The sequence below is a fragment of the Molothrus ater genome, chromosome 8 (genome assembly GCF_012460135.2).
Source record: "Molothrus ater isolate BHLD 08-10-18 breed brown headed cowbird chromosome 8, BPBGC_Mater_1.1, whole genome shotgun sequence".
NCBI lineage: Eukaryota > Metazoa > Chordata > Aves > Passeriformes > Icteridae > Molothrus > Molothrus ater.
The window spans coordinates 2,003,683-2,022,874 of NC_050485.2; the positions used below are offsets into that span (position 1 = coordinate 2,003,683).

A 19,192-nucleotide genomic window follows, 5' to 3' on the forward strand; every position below is an offset into this window, starting at 1 on the left:
AAGAGGAGGTTGCCTGTTGGAAAAGTTTTGTTTATTTTTGACAGAGCCATTGCTACAAATGTAAAAAAAAACCCAAAACCCAACAAAATCCTGAGCACACATTCCTCTCTTTAGTGAGAACATGGTGAAATCTGCTTGTTTTGAAATGTTTTCTGTGTTGATGCATTTCAGGGTTTACAAGGTCTACCTGGTGACAAGGGAGTCCGGGTAAGTTACCAGCAAACCTTGTGTGTCATTGCTAACACCTGAACTCAGTGACAGCCCAGTGAACTCCTGTGGCACCAGCATGGGTTTGTGTGCCATACCTTCATCCCAGTCACTTTACACACCTGTGCTTTAGGTGTGAGACCTGTAGCTCATTCCATCACCTGCAACATTGGGCTGCACCTCGCTGAAGGCTCTAGGAGGGATTTTCTAATGTGGTCACACCTCTGTTCTGACTGAAGCACAGGATTGAGTCAGGCCAGCATGGTGTGCCTTAGGAAATCCTGCTTCCCTAGTTCCTGGTGTGTGTAGGGATTCCTGGGAGAATTAGCTGAGGTGCAGCCAGGAAATCTTATTTCAGTACTTCTAAATTGTCCTTGAAGCATGAAAAAGAAGGTTGTCTTCTACCAGACAATCCTGCAGAGAATTTGAAAGATGGAAATTTTGAAAAGATAAATTCAATTTGCCTGTCTTGAAGAATCAGGCCTGAAGTCTCCTCAGGCATTGTCCTGATGTGATGGTGAAGAGCTGGGTCAAACCCAGTGACAGGAATGGCAGCTTTCCCGTTGTACCACCTGTGTTATGGAAAGGTAAACATTGCTAAGAAGTGTCTGTTGAGAAACTCCTTCTTTTTCATCAGGTTTTCTTGCCTGTTAAGGCTTTGAATCTGGATATTTTTGATAAAAACATTTAGGAGCTGTGGTTGCATATAATTTATATTTAGAAATACAAATTACTTTTGGATTTGAGTCTGTAACACTACAATTATATAAATGTCAAGATGTTCAATACAGTACAAGTGTATGTAGTCACCTTTTATTCATAAGACTTTGGCATCACCTAAATTTATCTGGAGGTGTAATTATTTATAGTGCATGTGCCCATGTGATGATTTCATTATATGGATTTGCTTTTGATGTGTAGTGAGTGTTCTCTATCCTCCATCTGCAATGGGTTTCTGACCTTACTCTGCACAGAAAGGACAGTTCTGGACAGCACTAGCCAACTGGCATCTTAAACTAGGGGAGAAAGGTTCAAGTTTCATGGAAACACCTCAGTTCTCCCCTTTTTTAATCATTGCATTTCTGGCTTTGCTTCTTAACTTTCACTTCACTTTTGTTTTGCACGTGTGGCTTCTTCTAAAAAACTGTCATTTTTAATTCTGGACTTTTTCAGTTGGCTTTTGAACTGAGTGCCGTAGTTAAAAGAAGGCTCTTTCATTGGCTTTCATTAAGGGGATTTCTCTGAGCTCTGGCATAAAAGCAAGTGAAAACTGGGAGAAATTGCAATTCCTTGTAGAGGATGAGCTGGAAAGCACGAATGGGCAGTTTTGCTGGCATGAATGCACTCTGCCTCACTGCAGCCCAGGGTTTCAATGGAAAAGTGAGAGAGACTCAGGAGTGTGAATGGGCAAGTAAAATATCTTAGGGGACCCTAGAGAATACCCCTTTTGCCACTGAGCCTTTGTACAGGGATTTCCCCTTACTCTGAAGTCCCAGTTTGCCAAAGTCCTCTCTTTTTCTCTATGCTTTTTAAATCCCAGAATGCTCCTGCTGCTCTCTGCTTGGAGCAGATCAGCATGGGCTGGGTGTGTCACTAATGGCAGTGGGAACAGGCAGCATTTTGTGAAAGCCAGCTGAAAAAGTGGGAACCCTGAACTTGTCCTGCTGCTGTTCTAATGCTGGGGGTTTGTGTGTGTTTGTGCATCTTCCTTGCTCCTACAGGTCCACCTTTGTCCCCTTTATCCCTTCCTCCTCTTCCACCTTTCTTCCTGGTTCCTTCCTCCAGAGCAACCCATGCTGCATTTTTCCTGGATTATCCTCTCCATTCCAGTGCTTGGTTCTGGGTGATTTCTCCTCATTGCCTCTCCTCTCCCATCCATTTCTCTTGCCAGCTTTGGGTTTAACACTTTTTTTTTTAAGAAGCAGCAGCCTGTGCTGTCTGATTTTATCCCTTAATTCCTTTAACACTCCCCATGAGCTCAGTTCCCTGTGCAGCAGCCCCTTCCCCCGTTGGATGCTCAGCAGCTTTGAGAATTTCCTGTTACACAGGAGGATTTGGTGTGGATGTAACTGGCAAACACCACACTATGCCCTGCCTTGTGCTGCCACTTAAGGATCAGGGACCAGTTGCTGCCCTGTGGCTGTGCTGCCTAGGATTACTCCCTGGTCCAACAGGTTTTTTGGGAGAGCACAACTCAGAGCATTCCAAAGGACAGCCAGACTGACAGACCTGGCTGACAGGTCCCTGAGTGAGACTTTGTCAGAATGGGAATTCAGAGGGGTAAAAAAGCATCCCAGTGCTATCCCAGAGCCCCAGTGCAGGAGGGACCTTCCCAGCCAGCTGGAGATGGAGATAAGGAGGCACAGTGCTGGCCAGAGGGGTGGTTTCCATCCTGGTTTCCCATCCAAGATGCCCTCTCTGATGGATGGGAAGCCCTGGGAAGTGGTGTGAGGATCCCTTTGGTGCTGAGCCCTGTCTGTGTGGGACTGCAGCCACAGCCACAGTGTTTATGCAGCTCAGCCACAGCTCAGCAGCTCCAAACATTGATCTTCACATCTCAGAGGGAAATTGATTTTAAAATGTTTCCTAAATGTTTATCCTTTTTTAAACTATCGCTGACATTTGTTTGAAATGGATGATCCTAAAGCTTTTGTGTATTCTTTTTTTCTTGGACTAAACTATTATTTACAGGGGGAGAGGGGCAAGAAAGGCTCTAGAGGGTCTAAAGGGGATAAGGGAGACCAAGGAGCACCTGGATTAGATGCACCCTGTCCGTTGGTATGTCCTGTTTCATCAAATGTATTGTTTTAAGATGTGTTGATGGGGAAGACAGAAGGAAATCATAACATAAATAATGGTCTTGCAAAAGTACAACATTTGGATAAGCCCAGCTGGGTTCCCACCACAGCCTGTGGGACCAACTGATCCTCTGAGAGATCAGGCTGCTGAGTGACCATGGTTATGTTCCTTCCTCTTCCAGACAAAGGTTTGGGTACATGGGGTGTGCCATGTGCTGGGAGCTCAGGGCTCTCTCCACTGTGGATAGAGCCCTGTCTCCTTTGCTGCTGGCTCCAGCTCTTCTCTGGAGATGCTCCATGGGATCAAAGCTACCTGACAGCAAAACTGCAATGCTGGTTCCTTGCCTTGGAGTAACAGCCAGCTGATGTGATGGCCTGAGAGCACACAGGGCACTTGAGCTGCACTACCCAGAGGGAAAACAAGTCTCAGTTATCCTAAATGGGATGTGTTTCTGTCAAAACAGATTGGCTATAGGTCTGGATGAGTGAATAAATACAGGAATATGTGTACATTTTTATCTAAATTCATATGCTGCAGCAAACACTGCCAGAAATCTGCTAGCAGTGCCACAAATTCCAGGAGTACTTGGGGATCATTCTTTTAGAAATCCAGCTGCTGGGTTTCTCAGTGAGGATGGGAGGAATGGCTGATTTTGGAATGGAGGAAGCACCATCCCCATCCTCTCAGAGAAGCATCTCCCGGCTCATAGAGACAGAAACTGCTGCTGCACAGCTCAGTGTGCAGACAGGACTCAGTGCTGGGTGTGCAGCTGAGTGCTCTGTCTGTGCCAGTCCCAGCAGGCACTCAGCCTCTCCTCCTGGGGCGTGCAGGTGCCTGGCACTGACTGAAATAACGATAGTGGTTGATTTCATGAACAGGGTCTCCGAGGTTTTAAAGGCGAGAAGGGTGAGCCGGGGTTACCTGGGCTGGACGGCCTGGATGCCCCATGCCCATTGGTATGGTGTCTACCTTCCCTTTCCTGCATGCTCGTTTGCTTTTTGCCTCTTGGTGCTGTTTTCTGATCCTCCCCAAACAGCTGCATGCCCTGGAAACACCTGGCAGTTCCTTCCTTACCTGTCTCCAGACTCCCTCCCTCTCATTGCTGCTGGCAGAACCAGGCCCTTCCCTTCACTCTGATTCCCAACAGCTGTCAGCAGCACTTTGTGGCATGAGGAAAAATAGAGTTGGAATGTGGTTTTATTTACAACTGCTTCACTTCTTCCTTTGCCTTTCCTTTGACAATTTCCAGTAAGCCAGTGTATGCAGGCCCAGCTCTACACTGGCTTGGCTTCCTCACAAGGAGCTGCAGTGCTTGTGTCCTTCATTAACTCTGTTTTTAATTGCTTGTGTGTGTTGAGCACAGCCTGACATGGTTCCATGTGACCTCAGTTACCCCATACATGAAGATGACTGAAAAGAATAGTTATCCCATTAGTAAGCCCATGTGAAACATATTAATGGGGACACTTAACCTCCCTGCTGGATCATTCCTATTTATGACTCTCCCCAAAAGTCCAAACTGTACCCATAGCATTCAAAAAACTGGAATTTAGGATTGCCTGTTTCCCAATATCCATCTTATTCAAGTGATAAAATTATTATTGTATTAGTGCCTGATCTAGCCCAACTGTCGTAGGACAAAAGTATTCAGAAACACTTAACCCCAGCTGATTTCTTAGTATCCCAGTAAAGGTTCACCAATTTATTCATTTTCTCTGAGTTTTCTGGAGATGCAGCATTTAGGTGACATTTTTGCTCTCTAGGAGAGTCTCAACATCTCCATAATACAAAGAAACTTCTACTCCCCTGCCCATCCAGCCCTGTTTGGCATGACAAGGTTTGCTTGAGCATGGTCTTTCCAAGCTTTATGCTCACTTAAGGAGGTTTGATGCCATCTGCAAGGGATGGGGTTTGTTAGTTCAACTAGCTGGGAAAATGCATCCCAAAGCAAAAAGCTGCATTTAATTTGAAAGGTTTTTCTAGTTTCTAGTTTCTTGAGGGAAAAAAAGAAAAAAAAAGCCATGAAATTGCCATTAAAAACCTTTGTTATTTGAGCTTTGTGAAGAGCTGACATAATTTTCCTTCCAGTGTTCCCTCCTTTGGGTGCTGCCATTGCCTGTTTGGGACAGTGACCACTCAAAGTCTCAGTTGCTGCTCTGTAAATTCTGGGTAGTAGAAACTTAGGCCAGTCCCCCAAGTGAAACCATCCCTGCCCAGAACAGTGCTCAAAGGAGGAAGACCACAGAGCCATGTGTTTTGTGTCCCAGTGATCACAGCCAGGTTTCTGTGGAGTAACTTCTGGCTGAGTAAGGCACCTGATTTCACAGGTGCAAGGATTCCACCAGTGCCCTGGCAGGTGACATTTCTGGTTTTGTCACTGCTCCTGGTGAGGATTCACCCCACATGGCCATAATAGAACTCACACTTCTTTTCATACCTATTTTCATTAAGGGAAACTTGCCAGAAAATCTGATAAAACATGGATGCTGTTATTTTTTATACATGGTGTTCTGGCATGCAAGCTTGGGAACGTGAATAAGCATGTTTTTTGATCCAACTAGGTTAAAAGCTTGGCATCCAGCTGACACATCCATGTGTGTAGCTCATGGAGGCTGTGAACTAACTCTTGGCACATGTGAGATATGTGTTAGTACCAAGGAAGGAGATCCTTGGTACTAACAAGCACGTCATGTTTCCGTTCTCGGCACATTCGCCCGCAACAAACACTTCCTTGTGACCCTGGTGTTCCTTTGATCCCTGAGCTGTGACTCCCTGGCCTCCCATTCCTTCATACACCTAACTTCCCATCTCCTCCTGCCATGCACTGTACCAGCCATTCCTGTCACCACCAGTGTACCAATGGGAACACCACAATTTACCCAGTAAATAAGTTGGAATTCTGTATTTCCACGTAGTTGGGGCAAGGGGAGGAAACAGCACAAGGAGACCAAAGTCCAAAAAATGCATTTGAAAAGCAAAATTGTTTTAACATCATGGCAATGTTCAGTACATCAGCCCCCTGGAAGTGCATCTCCAGCAAATAGTTCATTTCTCAATATGTTACTGTGCATTTGCTTTTCTGTTTGTATTTTTTTGGGGTTTCCTGGGGAATAGTGATAGACCATGAATCTGCCACGTGCACAGAGCACAAGAATTTGACTTCTCATGTCAGACATGTATTTCCTTACACCTGACTTTATCTGCTGCTCCCCAGAGCACCTTAGCACTGGTGTCATATCTAGCCCATCATCAAAGAGGGCTGCACAGGGTTGAAATTAATGGCAGTAATCTACAAAAGCATTTCCCAGCCATGGAGCCCAAGACATCATGGGTGCAGAAGTGCCAGGGGATTTCCACAGAAATCCCACTGATGTTTTTGAAGCCAGAGTCCCTTTTCAGGGAGTCAGCTGAGGGGCTGCTGTAATTTCCCTGGAGCAGGATCTGCCCAGAGGCAAGAGGGGATAACTGGGCAGTGTCTCCCATGACAAAGCAAACCCTTTAACAGGGCAGGAAGGAAATGAAGATTTTTTTTCCTAGACCCTCCTCAGGATCTGAAGTTAGTGCTGACTCTGGGATTGGTTTTTAAGCTCAATGTTACAGAGCCAAGCCTGAGCACACAGAGCAGCCACCTCTCACTTTCCTGTTTATCTGGCTGAGTTGGACCTCCTGTGGTCCTTCTCTTCTTCCTTCAAGGAAACCTGGGCAGACCCCTTTCTTAGGGGAGGGTGGTTCTCGGGTACATGAGCCCCTTGCACAGCCTGCAGGCATTTCCCCTCTTCACCCCAGCCCCTGCTTCAGGCTGCACTGGTTGTGCCAGCCAGAAGTCTGGGTCATCTGAAGGATGAGGAATATCTCTCAGACTATTCCTCCAGCCCAGGTTCAAACTGTTTGTTGCAGTAACAGTTAACCCATGCCTTCCTTTCTCTGTCTCTGTGCTACTTTCTCTGTCCTAAACTGCTATTTCATCCATCTTTTCCACAGGGAGAAGATGGCCTTCCAGTTCAAGGCTGCTGGAATAAGGTAATTTGGAAATGTTGCTGTGCCGAGTTGGCAGTGCCATGGGTCCTGCTAATGTTTTCCATGAATCTGCCTAAGGGCAGAAGAGGTGTGGATGCATGGATGGGATTTCCAGGACTGTTTCCCAGAAAAGAGGCAACCAAAACTCCTCCTTAGTTAAATATCACAGTTCAGCTCAAAGGAGGGACCTGTACCTGTGGCCTTTGAGCTGCCTGGCCCAAAGTGCTCTCATCCTTGCACAAAGATGAGATTTCCTCCTGGGTTCTCTCAGACACTCCCCAGGATCTGGCCCACCTTCAGGAGAGGTGGAAAGGGTCCCTGCTGGGATCCATCACAGCTCCTTTTCCTCCTGGAGAGCCCAGAGCCAGCTTGCCTAACAGTGTCCTTCCCCCTGTGAGCTGTCACTAACACTTGTTTATGTTTTCTTTTGCAGTGATGATTCTAACCCTGGACTGACCTGTGTGTGTTACTGTACATAGAATATTTATTTTTATACGGTGTTCTTCTCTGAAATGCCAAAAGTTATGCATTTTTACAAATTATCAAAAAGTGGCATATTTTTTTGTACAGAAAATACTAGATCTCCCTTTTCCCCCATTTGTCAGTTCTCTGTATGATTCTATGTCTGCATTACGCTTGTTTTGTCATGGAGTACAGCTGTAATATTTACATGATATTTGTGCACACATGATGAATATAGGAACTTAATAAATTATTGCATTTAAAGTGCCCAAAGGAACTGCCCTGTATAGATTTAAAGGTCATTTTCATTTTTCAAGCTGGATAATTCAAGAATATTTCAAAATATTATGTATTTTTTATTAAAGTGAAATATTAACACTTCTGTTGTGATGAATTAAAGTGTTGCTGAAAAACCTCCTAGTAGTCCCTGTGCACTGGGAATGTAGAGACACCATGATTTAGAGTTATCCTCCCATGACCTGGAATAACCCTCATGACAAGGAGCCCTGGTTGGCAAGAAATTCTCATCCCTTTCTAAATTGTAGGCTTTCAATCAGCTTAATTAAAGCCTTATTTAAAATTAAGCATAATGCAGCATACCTTGATATCCTAACAAATGTTTGTAAAAATCAATCCATGTGGCTTTTTAAAATGTTAACCAAAGGTCGCATGCAAATTTGCAGAGTGTGTAATTTTCATTTGCATATGCACATCTTAATTATCCTTCCTGACCTACCTTTGTTGATGTCTCAAGTCTAAACTATGCAGAGAGGAAAACACTGCCAGGCTAAAGTGAGCATAACAGTGTGCTTTCCTTAGGATGAGGGGAACGGTGGGAGCCTAAATCTATTCCCTAAAACACATCCACTTGCCTTGGCCCTTCTCACAGGGGAAAAAGGCAGTGCAGGAGTCTTTAAGATCAAGACTTGATAAGACCTGATTTATTAGTGAGACTGATCACTGAAGTCCTGCTCCCTATACTCACCTGTTCATCTGTTCACAAACTATTATCAGGTAATTTTCCAGGTGATTCCAAACAGCCTTTTAGCACCACCATAATAAAGTGACAGAGTAAGGGATGTACACAGGGAAGGGCCTGCTGGGGACTGCCCAAGGATCCCAGCCTGCTGGGATCTGACTGCTGCAATCCATCTCTCACTCGTCCTTTCAGAGATGTATTGAATTGCATCTGAAAACAGGGAGTTTTCCACTGCCCTGTTCCTTTCCCTCCCTGCCCTGCAGGCTGTTCCGACTCCAGTGCCCTCGCACTTAGGAAACTCCTTGCAACTTTCGACCTAAACTAATTCATGGTATTTACAACCATTTGTTCTCATGCCAACATTGTCCTTGGGATAAAACGTTTCCGTGCTTGATGTTTTCATGAGCTTGGTGTGCTGGAGAAACGGCACAGAAAGAAAATGAACCACAGAGCACTGAGGGATTCTCCCTGGCTTTCTCAGTAATAGATGTTCCTGTAAGCCCCAGCTCCCTGTTAAAAGGCTTTGCAGCTGTGAGCTAATTGGGACAGCTAATGGTCCAATTGTGTTTTAATTGCACACCTGTTAAAGCAGTTACTAACCAGCCACCAGGTGCACTCCTGGTGCTTTGGGCTTGGAAGGTGGTAGCAACAGCAGTGAGTTCCTGCTCTGATCTTGAAGGTAGGATGTTTCAATGCTTCAGTCCCTTCTACGAATCCTGGTTATTAATCCTTAAAAATACAGAGATCCCTGGAGAAGCTGCCGTGCTTCCTGTTCCCTTTGGTCTGTGTAGCATGGTTTTGGTGTAGCTGGTTTTTGTGATTGCACTGCATGGGATTGCTGTTGGTTGGTTTTATCTGGTCCAAGAGCAGAGCAAGTGCGCATCTACCACCTTGTCCTGACACAGCTCCTGAAAGTTAAAGGACTCTCGGGGTGATGCTGTACCTGTTTTGTTTCTTGGGCTGTTTTTTGACTGCTCTATTTGTAAGAAAGCTCTTGCCTGAGGTGTAAGGGAGCTTGAAGTGAAATTGCCAGAACTCTTGCTAGTACCTGACTTGGCTCAGCAAAGACTTACCTACTGTTGGAATATGTGTAGGCTACCCACTCATTTAAAGGTTGGAAAAGGGTGACAAATATTCCCAGTGGCTGTGGCAGATTATAGCCTGGGATCTTAACTGAAGTACCTGATAACCATTTTGGATTGCTGTTCCACAGCCGCAATACTGATACAATCTCATCAGCCTCTGGGGATAGACAAGAGAGCTCACATCAGTGATGCTGCACTGACCTGCTGCTCTTCCCAAACCTAAGCTCCTTACACGTCAAAAGGAACCCAAGCAGGGCAGCTGCGTTTGTACCACCCTGAGTGTGGCAGTTTGTTCCAGGCTCTGTCCCTACTAAAACCTGTAACCAGGCTGCTGTTGCTGTGGGTTCCTGTCAATTCTGCCTGTCTGTTTTCACGTCAAACCTTTTGTCTGCCACTTCAAGGGTCAAACTCCTTGGCTGATAGCCAGAAAGTGAGTCTGAGGGTGCAGAAGCTTGGGAAATGGCAGCAGAGGGAAAGGAGAAGGAGGACCTTCCTGAAGATTTGCTGGAGATGTTTTGCAAGTTGCCTCCTTGGAGCTTGGGAAGAGTTCCTCAGCAGTGCACCAGGAATGTGTGCCCAGATGCCGGGCCTGCAGGAGCTCAGCGTGCCAGCACTTTCTGCTTTGCTTTCTGTTTTCTCTCAGAGGCCAGTGGCAGGGGTTGAGAATGGCACCATTTATATTCTTTTTCTTTGGTCATTTTCACTTCACTCTACTATTGTGGTCAGACTCTTCAGATGAAGAATTAGGCTCATTTTCCAGCAGCAGCTACATAAATGAGCACAAGACATAGACAATATTTCTGGGAGGGGATCCTTTGATCCAAAAAAGAAACCCTTCTTGAAGATTTCTCTTTAGAAAAGCAGAGAAACCCAGAACTGTGTTCAGTTCAGAGTGCTGCTCAGAGAGGATGTGATAACACTTTTTGCTACCATTTCTGGTTACCAGGTGACAAACTTCCACCTGTGTCATTGATGATTCCATCTTTAACCTTTTCATCACAAACTTTTTTCTCCCGTTTAATTATAAGGAAATGACATTGGTTTGTTTGGGTTTTCTAAAACCATACTGGATTCTGAAGGCATGAAATATGTTGTCAGAAGAGAAAATCATGGAGTGTGGAAAAAGTCTGGTTTTACTGACTAATTCCTTTGCTTCCTGTACTTGTGCTTTGGTCTCCACTGCACCCTCTGGATGTACTTTGTCTGGAGCCCTCCAGAAATGTTTTCTGCTGGCCCATTAAGGCCCTTTTGTGGGTACATCTCCACAGATGTACATCCAGATGGAAAAGAAGGATCACAAAGGTTCAATTCCACTGTTACATGTTTTAATATGTTCACTAAAAGGAAATAACGATTTGGCAAAGTGCTGAGGGGTTCAGAGGACGATTCCCAGCCTGAAGGGCAGAATATACAATCCTGGATACTTCCTGCCAGCTGCCATGCAAACCTGGCATCCTTTACTCAGCCCCCACTGCTGAAGGTTAGCATGTAACCTCAAGTGTCTTTTCACCACAGCTCTTGCAATTTATTTTTAAAAACCCCCAAATTTAAAATAAGTACCTATCTTTTGAACATGACAAAACATCTCTACTTTCCTGAGTGCATTGGGAATCCCAAGAACTGAATCACATATTTAACTTTGAGGCCTAAAGGATGCCATTTGCATATTGAAATACTTGGCTGAGCCAGGGCCATTGTTATTAGAGCTAATGAATGATATATCTCAATCATTAGACAGATCCAAGTGCTAAGCAATTCACATTACAGCTGAGGAGAAAGTGCTGATTTCAAGCTCAAAGGGATGCCATTAACTTAGAGCAATCCCAGATTCAAACACTCTTTGTCAGCACAAGTGGAATCATTCTGATCTTCTGATAAGGACACCTGTACCTGACACCCAATGCACAGAAAGTCTACTGTTAAAACAAGTCCAGGTTTGCAAAGATTGGGGGAAGAGTCCTACTTTCATGTTCATCTGAAGAATTGTAGATTTTTTTAATGAGGTTTCTAACAGATGTGTTCAGGAAATAGAGTAGTGGGGGAAGAAATTGTTTCAGTTGAGAACCAGGCTGGTGGAAACGTTAATTTATTTTATTTGTATTTTTTAAATTTTTACTGTTTTGGGGTGGGCTGAGGGAGAACCTGACCAGAACTGCAGGCGGTAGGGTGTGCATTTTCCCTTCTTTTTTAATGAAAACCATTATATATATAGTTTGATAATGTTACTCTTACTTTTTGTTAATTATTTTTGGGGGCAATTTGTTTGCTCTATTCTGTTTTCTTGTGTTTTCTTTTAGGTATATTTTTAATGGGCTTTTGGAATAAGTGCGTAGAAGTTCCTCACCCACAATGTCCTAAGGACATTCCTGTCTTTTTTTCTTTCTTTCCTGTCTGTTTTTTTCTCCCCAAGTTCGGTAGTGAAAAGGTGCTTTCTGTAGGCAAACACGTTTTTAGTGGGGATAAACATATCCCCAAAGGCCACACCTAGGGACCAGGTGCCAGTGACCTCTCCCAGACAAAACGCTCCCTCCACAACGCTTCATTTACATTTACAAAGATCGAAAGGGCTACGCTAGGGACCAGCCGCTTGGAAATGGTCTCTCCCCACCTTCGGTGGTGTCTGAAAGCAGTGAAGTCTGGCAAGAGTCGCTGTGTCCTCTTCAGCAAAGCCTTCTACAGCCTGGAAAAGCAGGCTTGGCTAGAAAGAGCTGAAAAATTCAATTAGGAAGACGTTTATTTGAAGATGGCAAGTTCTTGGAGGGTACCTGCTCAAGTATTGTCTGTTGCTGTTGTTTTCCCTCCTCTGAATCCAGCAGCACACTCGGGTTCAAGCTTAGCTTTAGGCTGTGCTTCACCCTGAGCCTATGTGCAAATGCTTTGCTGGATGAAGGTCTCCCCTTCTTTTACACTTTGGGTTTTTTCTTTCCTTCCCCTCTTTTTGTCCCTATATCTTCCTGATGCCTTTGATCCAGACAAAATAACTGCTTGCTTTTCTGCGTTTTCTGAAAATCTGTTGGTCACGTTTGGATCATTTTCCACTCCCTGTTATTATCTACCCTTCCTGCTATCCTCCCTCCCTCCTTGTAGGCCTGCTTTGGTAAACATTTTCTCTGATGAGAACATCGTGACAAAACATGAATTAAAGTTGTAGATGTTTGTGATTCATTTTAGAGTTGACTGTAAAGCTTTTACTGTTTAAAAGGCAGCAAGGGCAGTGTAGTTTTGTAGCTTTCTTACAATTTTGTTTGGTCTTTTTTAAACGGAGTTAGAATATTGCAGGGTTTTTTTCAAGAAAAAAAAGCTAAACTTTTGTTTTTCCTGCAAAAGATGAGTTTGTTGAACTGCTGTTTAAAAGTTTGGTAAGTTAGATGGAATGACAGGTATGAGAGAACTGATTGTGGAGTGCAACTTAGACTATTGCTTTCCATGGTATGCTGTTTGTCAGTCTCTTGTCTCCAGTGGGGGTTTGCTGGGAGTGTGAAATTCCATTTTGTGATAATTCCATTGTTTTTTCACAGTAATGTTTCAAAACGTTGCTTCAGTAAATTGTCCCTTTTGCTCTCCTGCAAAGATTTGCTTTTACCCTGATGTTGCAGCCCACCAGCAGTGCCACAGACTGAGCAGTTTCACTCTTGTTTTGAGGTTTCCAAAGGAACAATGTTAGCTCCATGAATTCCACAGCCTTTTCTGGGTGATGTCAGTGAAAAGGAGAGGGAGACACTCGGCAGCAAGACTGTGCAGGCCACCATAAGCAGACTCCTCCAAGCCTGGTCCTTCAGCATTCATTCATGACCCGTGCCATTTTCACTCCCTTGGCTCTGCTATTCCTTTTTCTCACTCACCATTGTGTTTAAAGACAGGCAAAGTGAGGCAGAATTTGTTGTTGCGTTCACCCCCATCCAAAAAGGGCTGAAATTCTCCCCGTGCAGGGATGGACTGCCTGACCCCACCCCTTCCTCACAGCTTCAGTGATGCACAGTGAGCTCCAGAGGCTGAGCAGGGCAGCAATGGGAGGGAGCTCCTGAGTTTTGGGGACAGCCTGGGATGTCATGGGCTTTTCCACGCTTCCATCACCAGTGGCTGTAGGGAGGGTTTCTCTCGATGCTCTGCTGTCCCCCATCCAGGTGTCTTAGCTCCTCCAGAAAGTCCCATTGATCCCCCCTTGGCAGTCAGAGTCCTCAGAGCTTCCTCAGGAAACACGGCCCTGATGGCCTGTCCCACACCTGGAATGCTTGTGTCACTGGCACTGCTCCTGTTTCTCATCTTTGTGTCACTTGGACACCTAGTTCTTTGCTACTGGGACACTTTCTGTCCAAGATCTGCTCATCAGCCAACACCAGACAAACACGAACGACCTGCAGGAGAACGATTTCTGAAGCAACTCTGTGTCCTTACATATCTGGTTTCCTTGTATTTTACAAGAGAGATTTTTTTCCCCTTTGATGGCATAGGATGTAGAATATTTATTGTAGCTGTAGCAAAGTGATGAATTGTGAGTAGACCTGACAGGGCATTGTTTCTGTGTTTCTCTTACAGACACTGATTGATTGAGATGTTTAAATCTGAATACATTTTGTACACTTTTTTTTTTCCACACTGAGCTTTTCAGCCTGTATATTGAATATCCAATGTTACTTGGCATTGATTCATGTATGTGCTGTGTATACTTTTGTGTTACCAGTAATTTTTACTGTCATTGTGCTGTTTCTAAGACATTATTTCAACTCCTTTTGACATAGTTTAGCTACTTGGAATTTTTTGGACTTCCACAAAATTCCATGCTTAGTAATTGCTAGAATAAAGAGAACAAAGGGTTGTTCTTTCCCGCAAGCTTTTCAACCTCAGTAGGAGCTTCTTCAGCCAAAATGAGCATTTGATTTTTGTTTTTCACTTTTTTCTTGTTAATACAATAGTGATGATTTTGTTTGGTTTTTTAATCCTGGGAATTCTGAATTCCATGTTGACCATTCCTAGCAGTATTTTACAAAAGCAGAGATAGCTGTGCCATAAGGAGTTCTACTGATCATAACAGAATTTAAATATTGTAATTATTTGGTGTTTATTTATAAATATTTTTCCACTATTAGGTTTTTAAGCAAATCTTTTTTCAGTGTGATATAAGATTAAAAAGACACTAAAGGACAAAGCACTCAACATGTACAAGGAAAGGGATTCAGGTAAATGATTTCCATCTGTATGAGTGAAAACTAGCTTAGAAATTTTTGTCACAACAAAAGCTGAGTTTCACTTACACATTTCTTGAGTCCATTAATTAATCCAGTGATTTCAATGAAACCATCCCTGTCCTGGAAGCCAGAGATCACTTAAAGAACCCCCTGAATCCACTCCTCAGCAGTAAATAAAGCTGAGTTTTGTAAAAGTAAAGTGATGCTTAAATATAGCATCTTAAAAGCATTTCTGTCTTCTTGTAAAATATGAGAATTATCTTTTATCACTGAATACCCATTTATCAGATAAAGAAGCCAGTGCTGATGTTATCAGAGGTGCTGGTTTATACTGTGATAAAAACTGCTATGCAGAGCTGTGTATTACTGTTTTAAATACCTTACCTTAGTACAGTATTTACATTAATTATCTATGTTAGGAGAACAATTATGTGAGATTTTAGGAGGAACTTTGTCTGGGGAATGGGTTTTTGGATAACTAAAAAAACAGGCAGGAGGTTATGAAAAATATCTCTGGCCGAGGGATGGTTGCAGCGTTAAATGTGACATCATACTTGAAGTGTCATCCCATTGTTTTCCAAGAGGAATCTGATGGATTCCCTGGGCCTTGTGTTGAAGCTTTACTCCTTTGTGTCAATATTTTAGTGAGGTTTCTATTTTAATTTATAAATTAAATACATACATAGGTAGCTATTCCAGTACAGTCTGCATTTGTTCCCTATGATGTACATACTTTCTTCTCCTTTTATAAAAATGCCTGTTTACCTGCACATGGTTTGTGTCTTTTGTAAATGACACCACATGCAAATCATAGCCTGTAAGTTCACTTACAGGTGAATTCCCCTTTGGGGGGGGGTGGGTTTTAGGTTCCTGTGCTGAAGCAACCACGCCATCTGCTGTTTGCCAGTCAGGCCTGGGAACTGTGGAACTGGTGGGAAACCTCAATGGATTTAGGAGAGAAACCTCAATGGATTTAGGAGAGAAACCTCAATGGATTTAGGAGAGAAACCTCAATGGATTTAGAAGGACAGAAACCTGAAAAAGACTGTTATCATTATAAAATTAGTGTGCTTCACTCCTGACCTCCTCTGAGTGCAGACAGTGAGCTTGGAGTGAGGCAAAATCCTAAAGGATCTGGCTGTTTAACAGTGACTGATGCATAAAGTTATATAGGAAAACATGTTTTGATGCTCCAACTGGGAATGGAGTATGTGTTTGAAACTTTGGTTTTTATCTTTCCTTAAGGCTTCAAGGTCACTCTTGTTAATAAAGTGATGGTTCCTGGATATGTATTGCTCTGCCCTGGGAGAGCAGTGAAATCTTGCACTTGCTCAATAAATAAATGTTCTGGAGGCTTGCTCTGTCCTGCTCAGACAAACCAAAGGTTGAGACCCAAAGGTTGGCTTGGACACAGCTGAGATATTTTTTTCCTTTAGGGCTATGCAGTTAGCAGGGAAAAATAGCTAATGAGGTAAATAGTTTTGTTTTAAATCAAACTCAGGAACAATTATGAAAGCAGACAAACAAGCAAAGCTGTGCTGTCCTTACCTGTGAAGCTGCTCTGAAAAGAACCTGGAGCTGAGCCAGAGGAGAAAGGAAATGTGTGTCACTGCTCCAAAGGACACCAGAGGGTGTAACAGCACAGGGACAGACATCCTAATCAGCACAGGAATGATCAATCAGATCTAAGATCCCTTTGCAACAGGTGAGAAATGGGAAGTGTGATCTGGAGGGATATGGAGTTCAGTGACTCGGTGCTCAAACAGTCCACAAATAGAGTTCTACAAATGCCAAACCCCAATCATCACATCAGGAGTCCCTAGACAGAGAATGTGTCACTTCTGCACCCAAAAGCTGGGCTATAGTAAATGCACATTGTTGCAAGTAGTTTTCTTAAAGAAATGCACAAGGATAGAGGCTTTTCTGCCTTTTAGCTTGGCAGTGCCTGGTTACCACGTTGATCTGTGGCCAAAAGCACCACTCACAAATGTATGGTTTCATCCATCCAGCTTTCCTCTGATTCAGAAACTGAAATAGGTATTTTAGTAGTTAATGTAAAAAATTGCAATCCTTGGGCAGCACAGAGCACCAGGCCAAGACCATCAGTCCTTTCTCAAGCCACCACTCAGTTTCCTTAGCTAGAAGTCCTGACCTGTTCTAATTCCTTGGAGAAGCCATTCCATGCTCATGATTCCCAGAATTTTCCCTATCCCCTTCTGGCTACTCTTTCTGAGTTGTGGATAGGGATCCTACAATGTATTCCTCAGCTGAAAACAATGTTATTTTCTGGGGTTTGTTACCTCTCTTTTTTTAAATTTTTTTTTATTTTGTCTAATGGAGATTTACAAATATATCTTTCAGAATGAAGAAAAAAAAATTATGTTGACTTTGATTGAACATTCAATTGTTATTTTTACTTACGTGGTTAAGGAATAATTAAGACATGATCTTAGCTGCATTTAAGGATAAGTAAAAAGGATTCAAACCTCCTTTTAAAGGATAAAAAGATATCTTTAATATTTTGCTAAGCTAATCAGCTACATTTTTAAGAATCAGTTGGTGTTTGGGGAAGAAAGACCTTTCCCCTTGCTTACACACTTTAGCTAACCTGTGACTGCAGCTAATCAGCCCACATTAAACAATGTGTCAGAATCTGACACACACACAAAGACTTTAAATTCTGAAGTATGTGGGATGGTCTAATTTAAGAAAGTACTATTAAAAGAGAGAGGTCTCCAGAAAGTTAGGGTGTAGGTTTTCTGGCTTCTTTAGCCCATTGTACCCAATCTACTGGCATAACAAGCACATAAGCAATATGAAAGGTGGAGGAAGGGTTTAAAATGGGAAAAATAATTCATTACAGAAATATAGATTAGTTGCAGAACTTGGTTGTTCCAGCTGTTCAGTATGACCATTGTATAGACACATGGGTGATCCTAATGTCAGGGCAATGCTTACACTGATTTGATCAAGTTCCCTGGATTATATACACACATCAAATGGAGCTTTTGGAGTACTTGGCATTCCTGTGCTGCCAGGATGGCCCTGAATGCCTGCCAGCCCCAGCAAGAGCAAAGCCCTGTCTCTGGCTTCTGCAGCTATGAAATATTCATTGCAATGTTTGAGCTGTAACAGCTTCTGCCCCAAAAGGAGAGTGCCATAAACAGGCTGTTCCCCCATAGCTGGGGAGGCAGGCAGCAGGCTAGAAATGATCAGAGAGATGTGTTGTTTATTTTGACAAAGTAACAGATTGTATTTGTGCTTGAAAGGCAACAGGCAGATGGTCTTTGCACAACCTAGAGAGGGCAGGACCTGCTCCTGCTGAGTGGGGAAAGCTCTGCTTGACTCCAGCAGGGCATAAATGAGGGTTAGCATCAGTTCCTCCTTGCACAGCTCCATCTAAATGGCACAAACAAGGGTTAGGAACAGTTCCTCCCCAAACAGCTCCATCTAAATGGCACAAATGAGGGTTAGCAACAGTTCTTCCTTAAATAACTCCATCTAAATGGCACCAATGAGGGTTAGCAACAGTTCCTCCTTGCACAGCTCCATCTAAATGGCACAAACAAGGGTTAGGAACAGTTCCTCCCCAAACAGCTCCATCTAAATGGCACCAATGAGGGTTAGCAACAGTTCCTCCTTGCACAGCTCCATCTAAATGGCACAAACAAGGGTTAGGAACAGTTCCTCCCCAAACAGCTCCATCTAAATGGCATCAATGAGGGTTAGCAACAGTTCTTCCTTGAACAGCTTATTTTGCTTTCAACAGCTTATTTTTTATTTATGCTTATTTTGCCTCATCTCAAATTATTTTAAATTACAAAGCCACGTACCACATTCATGATTCTAAGGGGTTTTGGATGCAGTTATTTGTATCTGGAAATTATGGCACAAATGAGAGTTGGTAACAGTTCTTCCTTGAACAGCTCCATCTAAATGGCACCAATGAGGGTTAGGAACAGTTCCTCCCCAAACAGCTCCATCTAAATGGCACAAATGAGGGTTAGCAACAGTTCCTCCTTGCACAGCTCCATCTAAATGGCTGCAACATACAGGTGCTGTGACCAGAAGTCTCTCACCTGCTCTAAAAAGCAGCTGGTTCCAAGGGTGCTGTTACTGCACAATAATTCACACCCAGTAACTGCCTCAGTGTTGTCTTGCTCTGATCTGCTCTACTCAAAAATTCTTTATTGTGTCACCATGTGACCCCAAATTTTCCAGAAATATTTGAAACATAAAATATCCATGCAATTCTGTATTAGGTTTAGGATATGAAGGTTTATGTTTAATATTTAGGTTAAGGATAGGCTGTATCCACTGGAGAAACAAAGAGTGGAATATGAGTTTATGGTGTGACTATTAAAAATCACAACAGCACAAAAATTGTTATTAAAATTCAGACATCTATGACAGACTTAAAAAGTGTTACACTGTGAAAATTTGCAATGTCCTCTCTT

At 43.3% G+C, this 19,192-nt stretch overlaps 1 protein-coding gene across 1 annotated transcript in view; it reads left to right on the plus strand.

Annotated features, from left to right (window-relative positions):
• LOC118688601 (collagen alpha-1(XIII) chain) overlaps positions 1 to 7,863 on the plus strand; it is a 54,070-nt gene extending 46,207 nt beyond the window's left edge. Inside the window, exons 36-40 of the mRNA XM_054515668.1 lie at positions 172 to 207; positions 2,899 to 2,985; positions 3,885 to 3,962; positions 6,988 to 7,026; positions 7,457 to 7,863. Of these exons, the coding sequence (XP_054371643.1) occupies positions 172 to 207; positions 2,899 to 2,985; positions 3,885 to 3,962; positions 6,988 to 7,026; positions 7,457 to 7,459 (243 nt within the window). The 3' untranslated portion in view covers positions 7,460 to 7,863. The remainder of the gene's footprint in view (positions 1 to 171; positions 208 to 2,898; positions 2,986 to 3,884; positions 3,963 to 6,987; positions 7,027 to 7,456) is intronic.
• Positions 7,864 to 19,192: the final 11,329 nt, after the last annotated feature.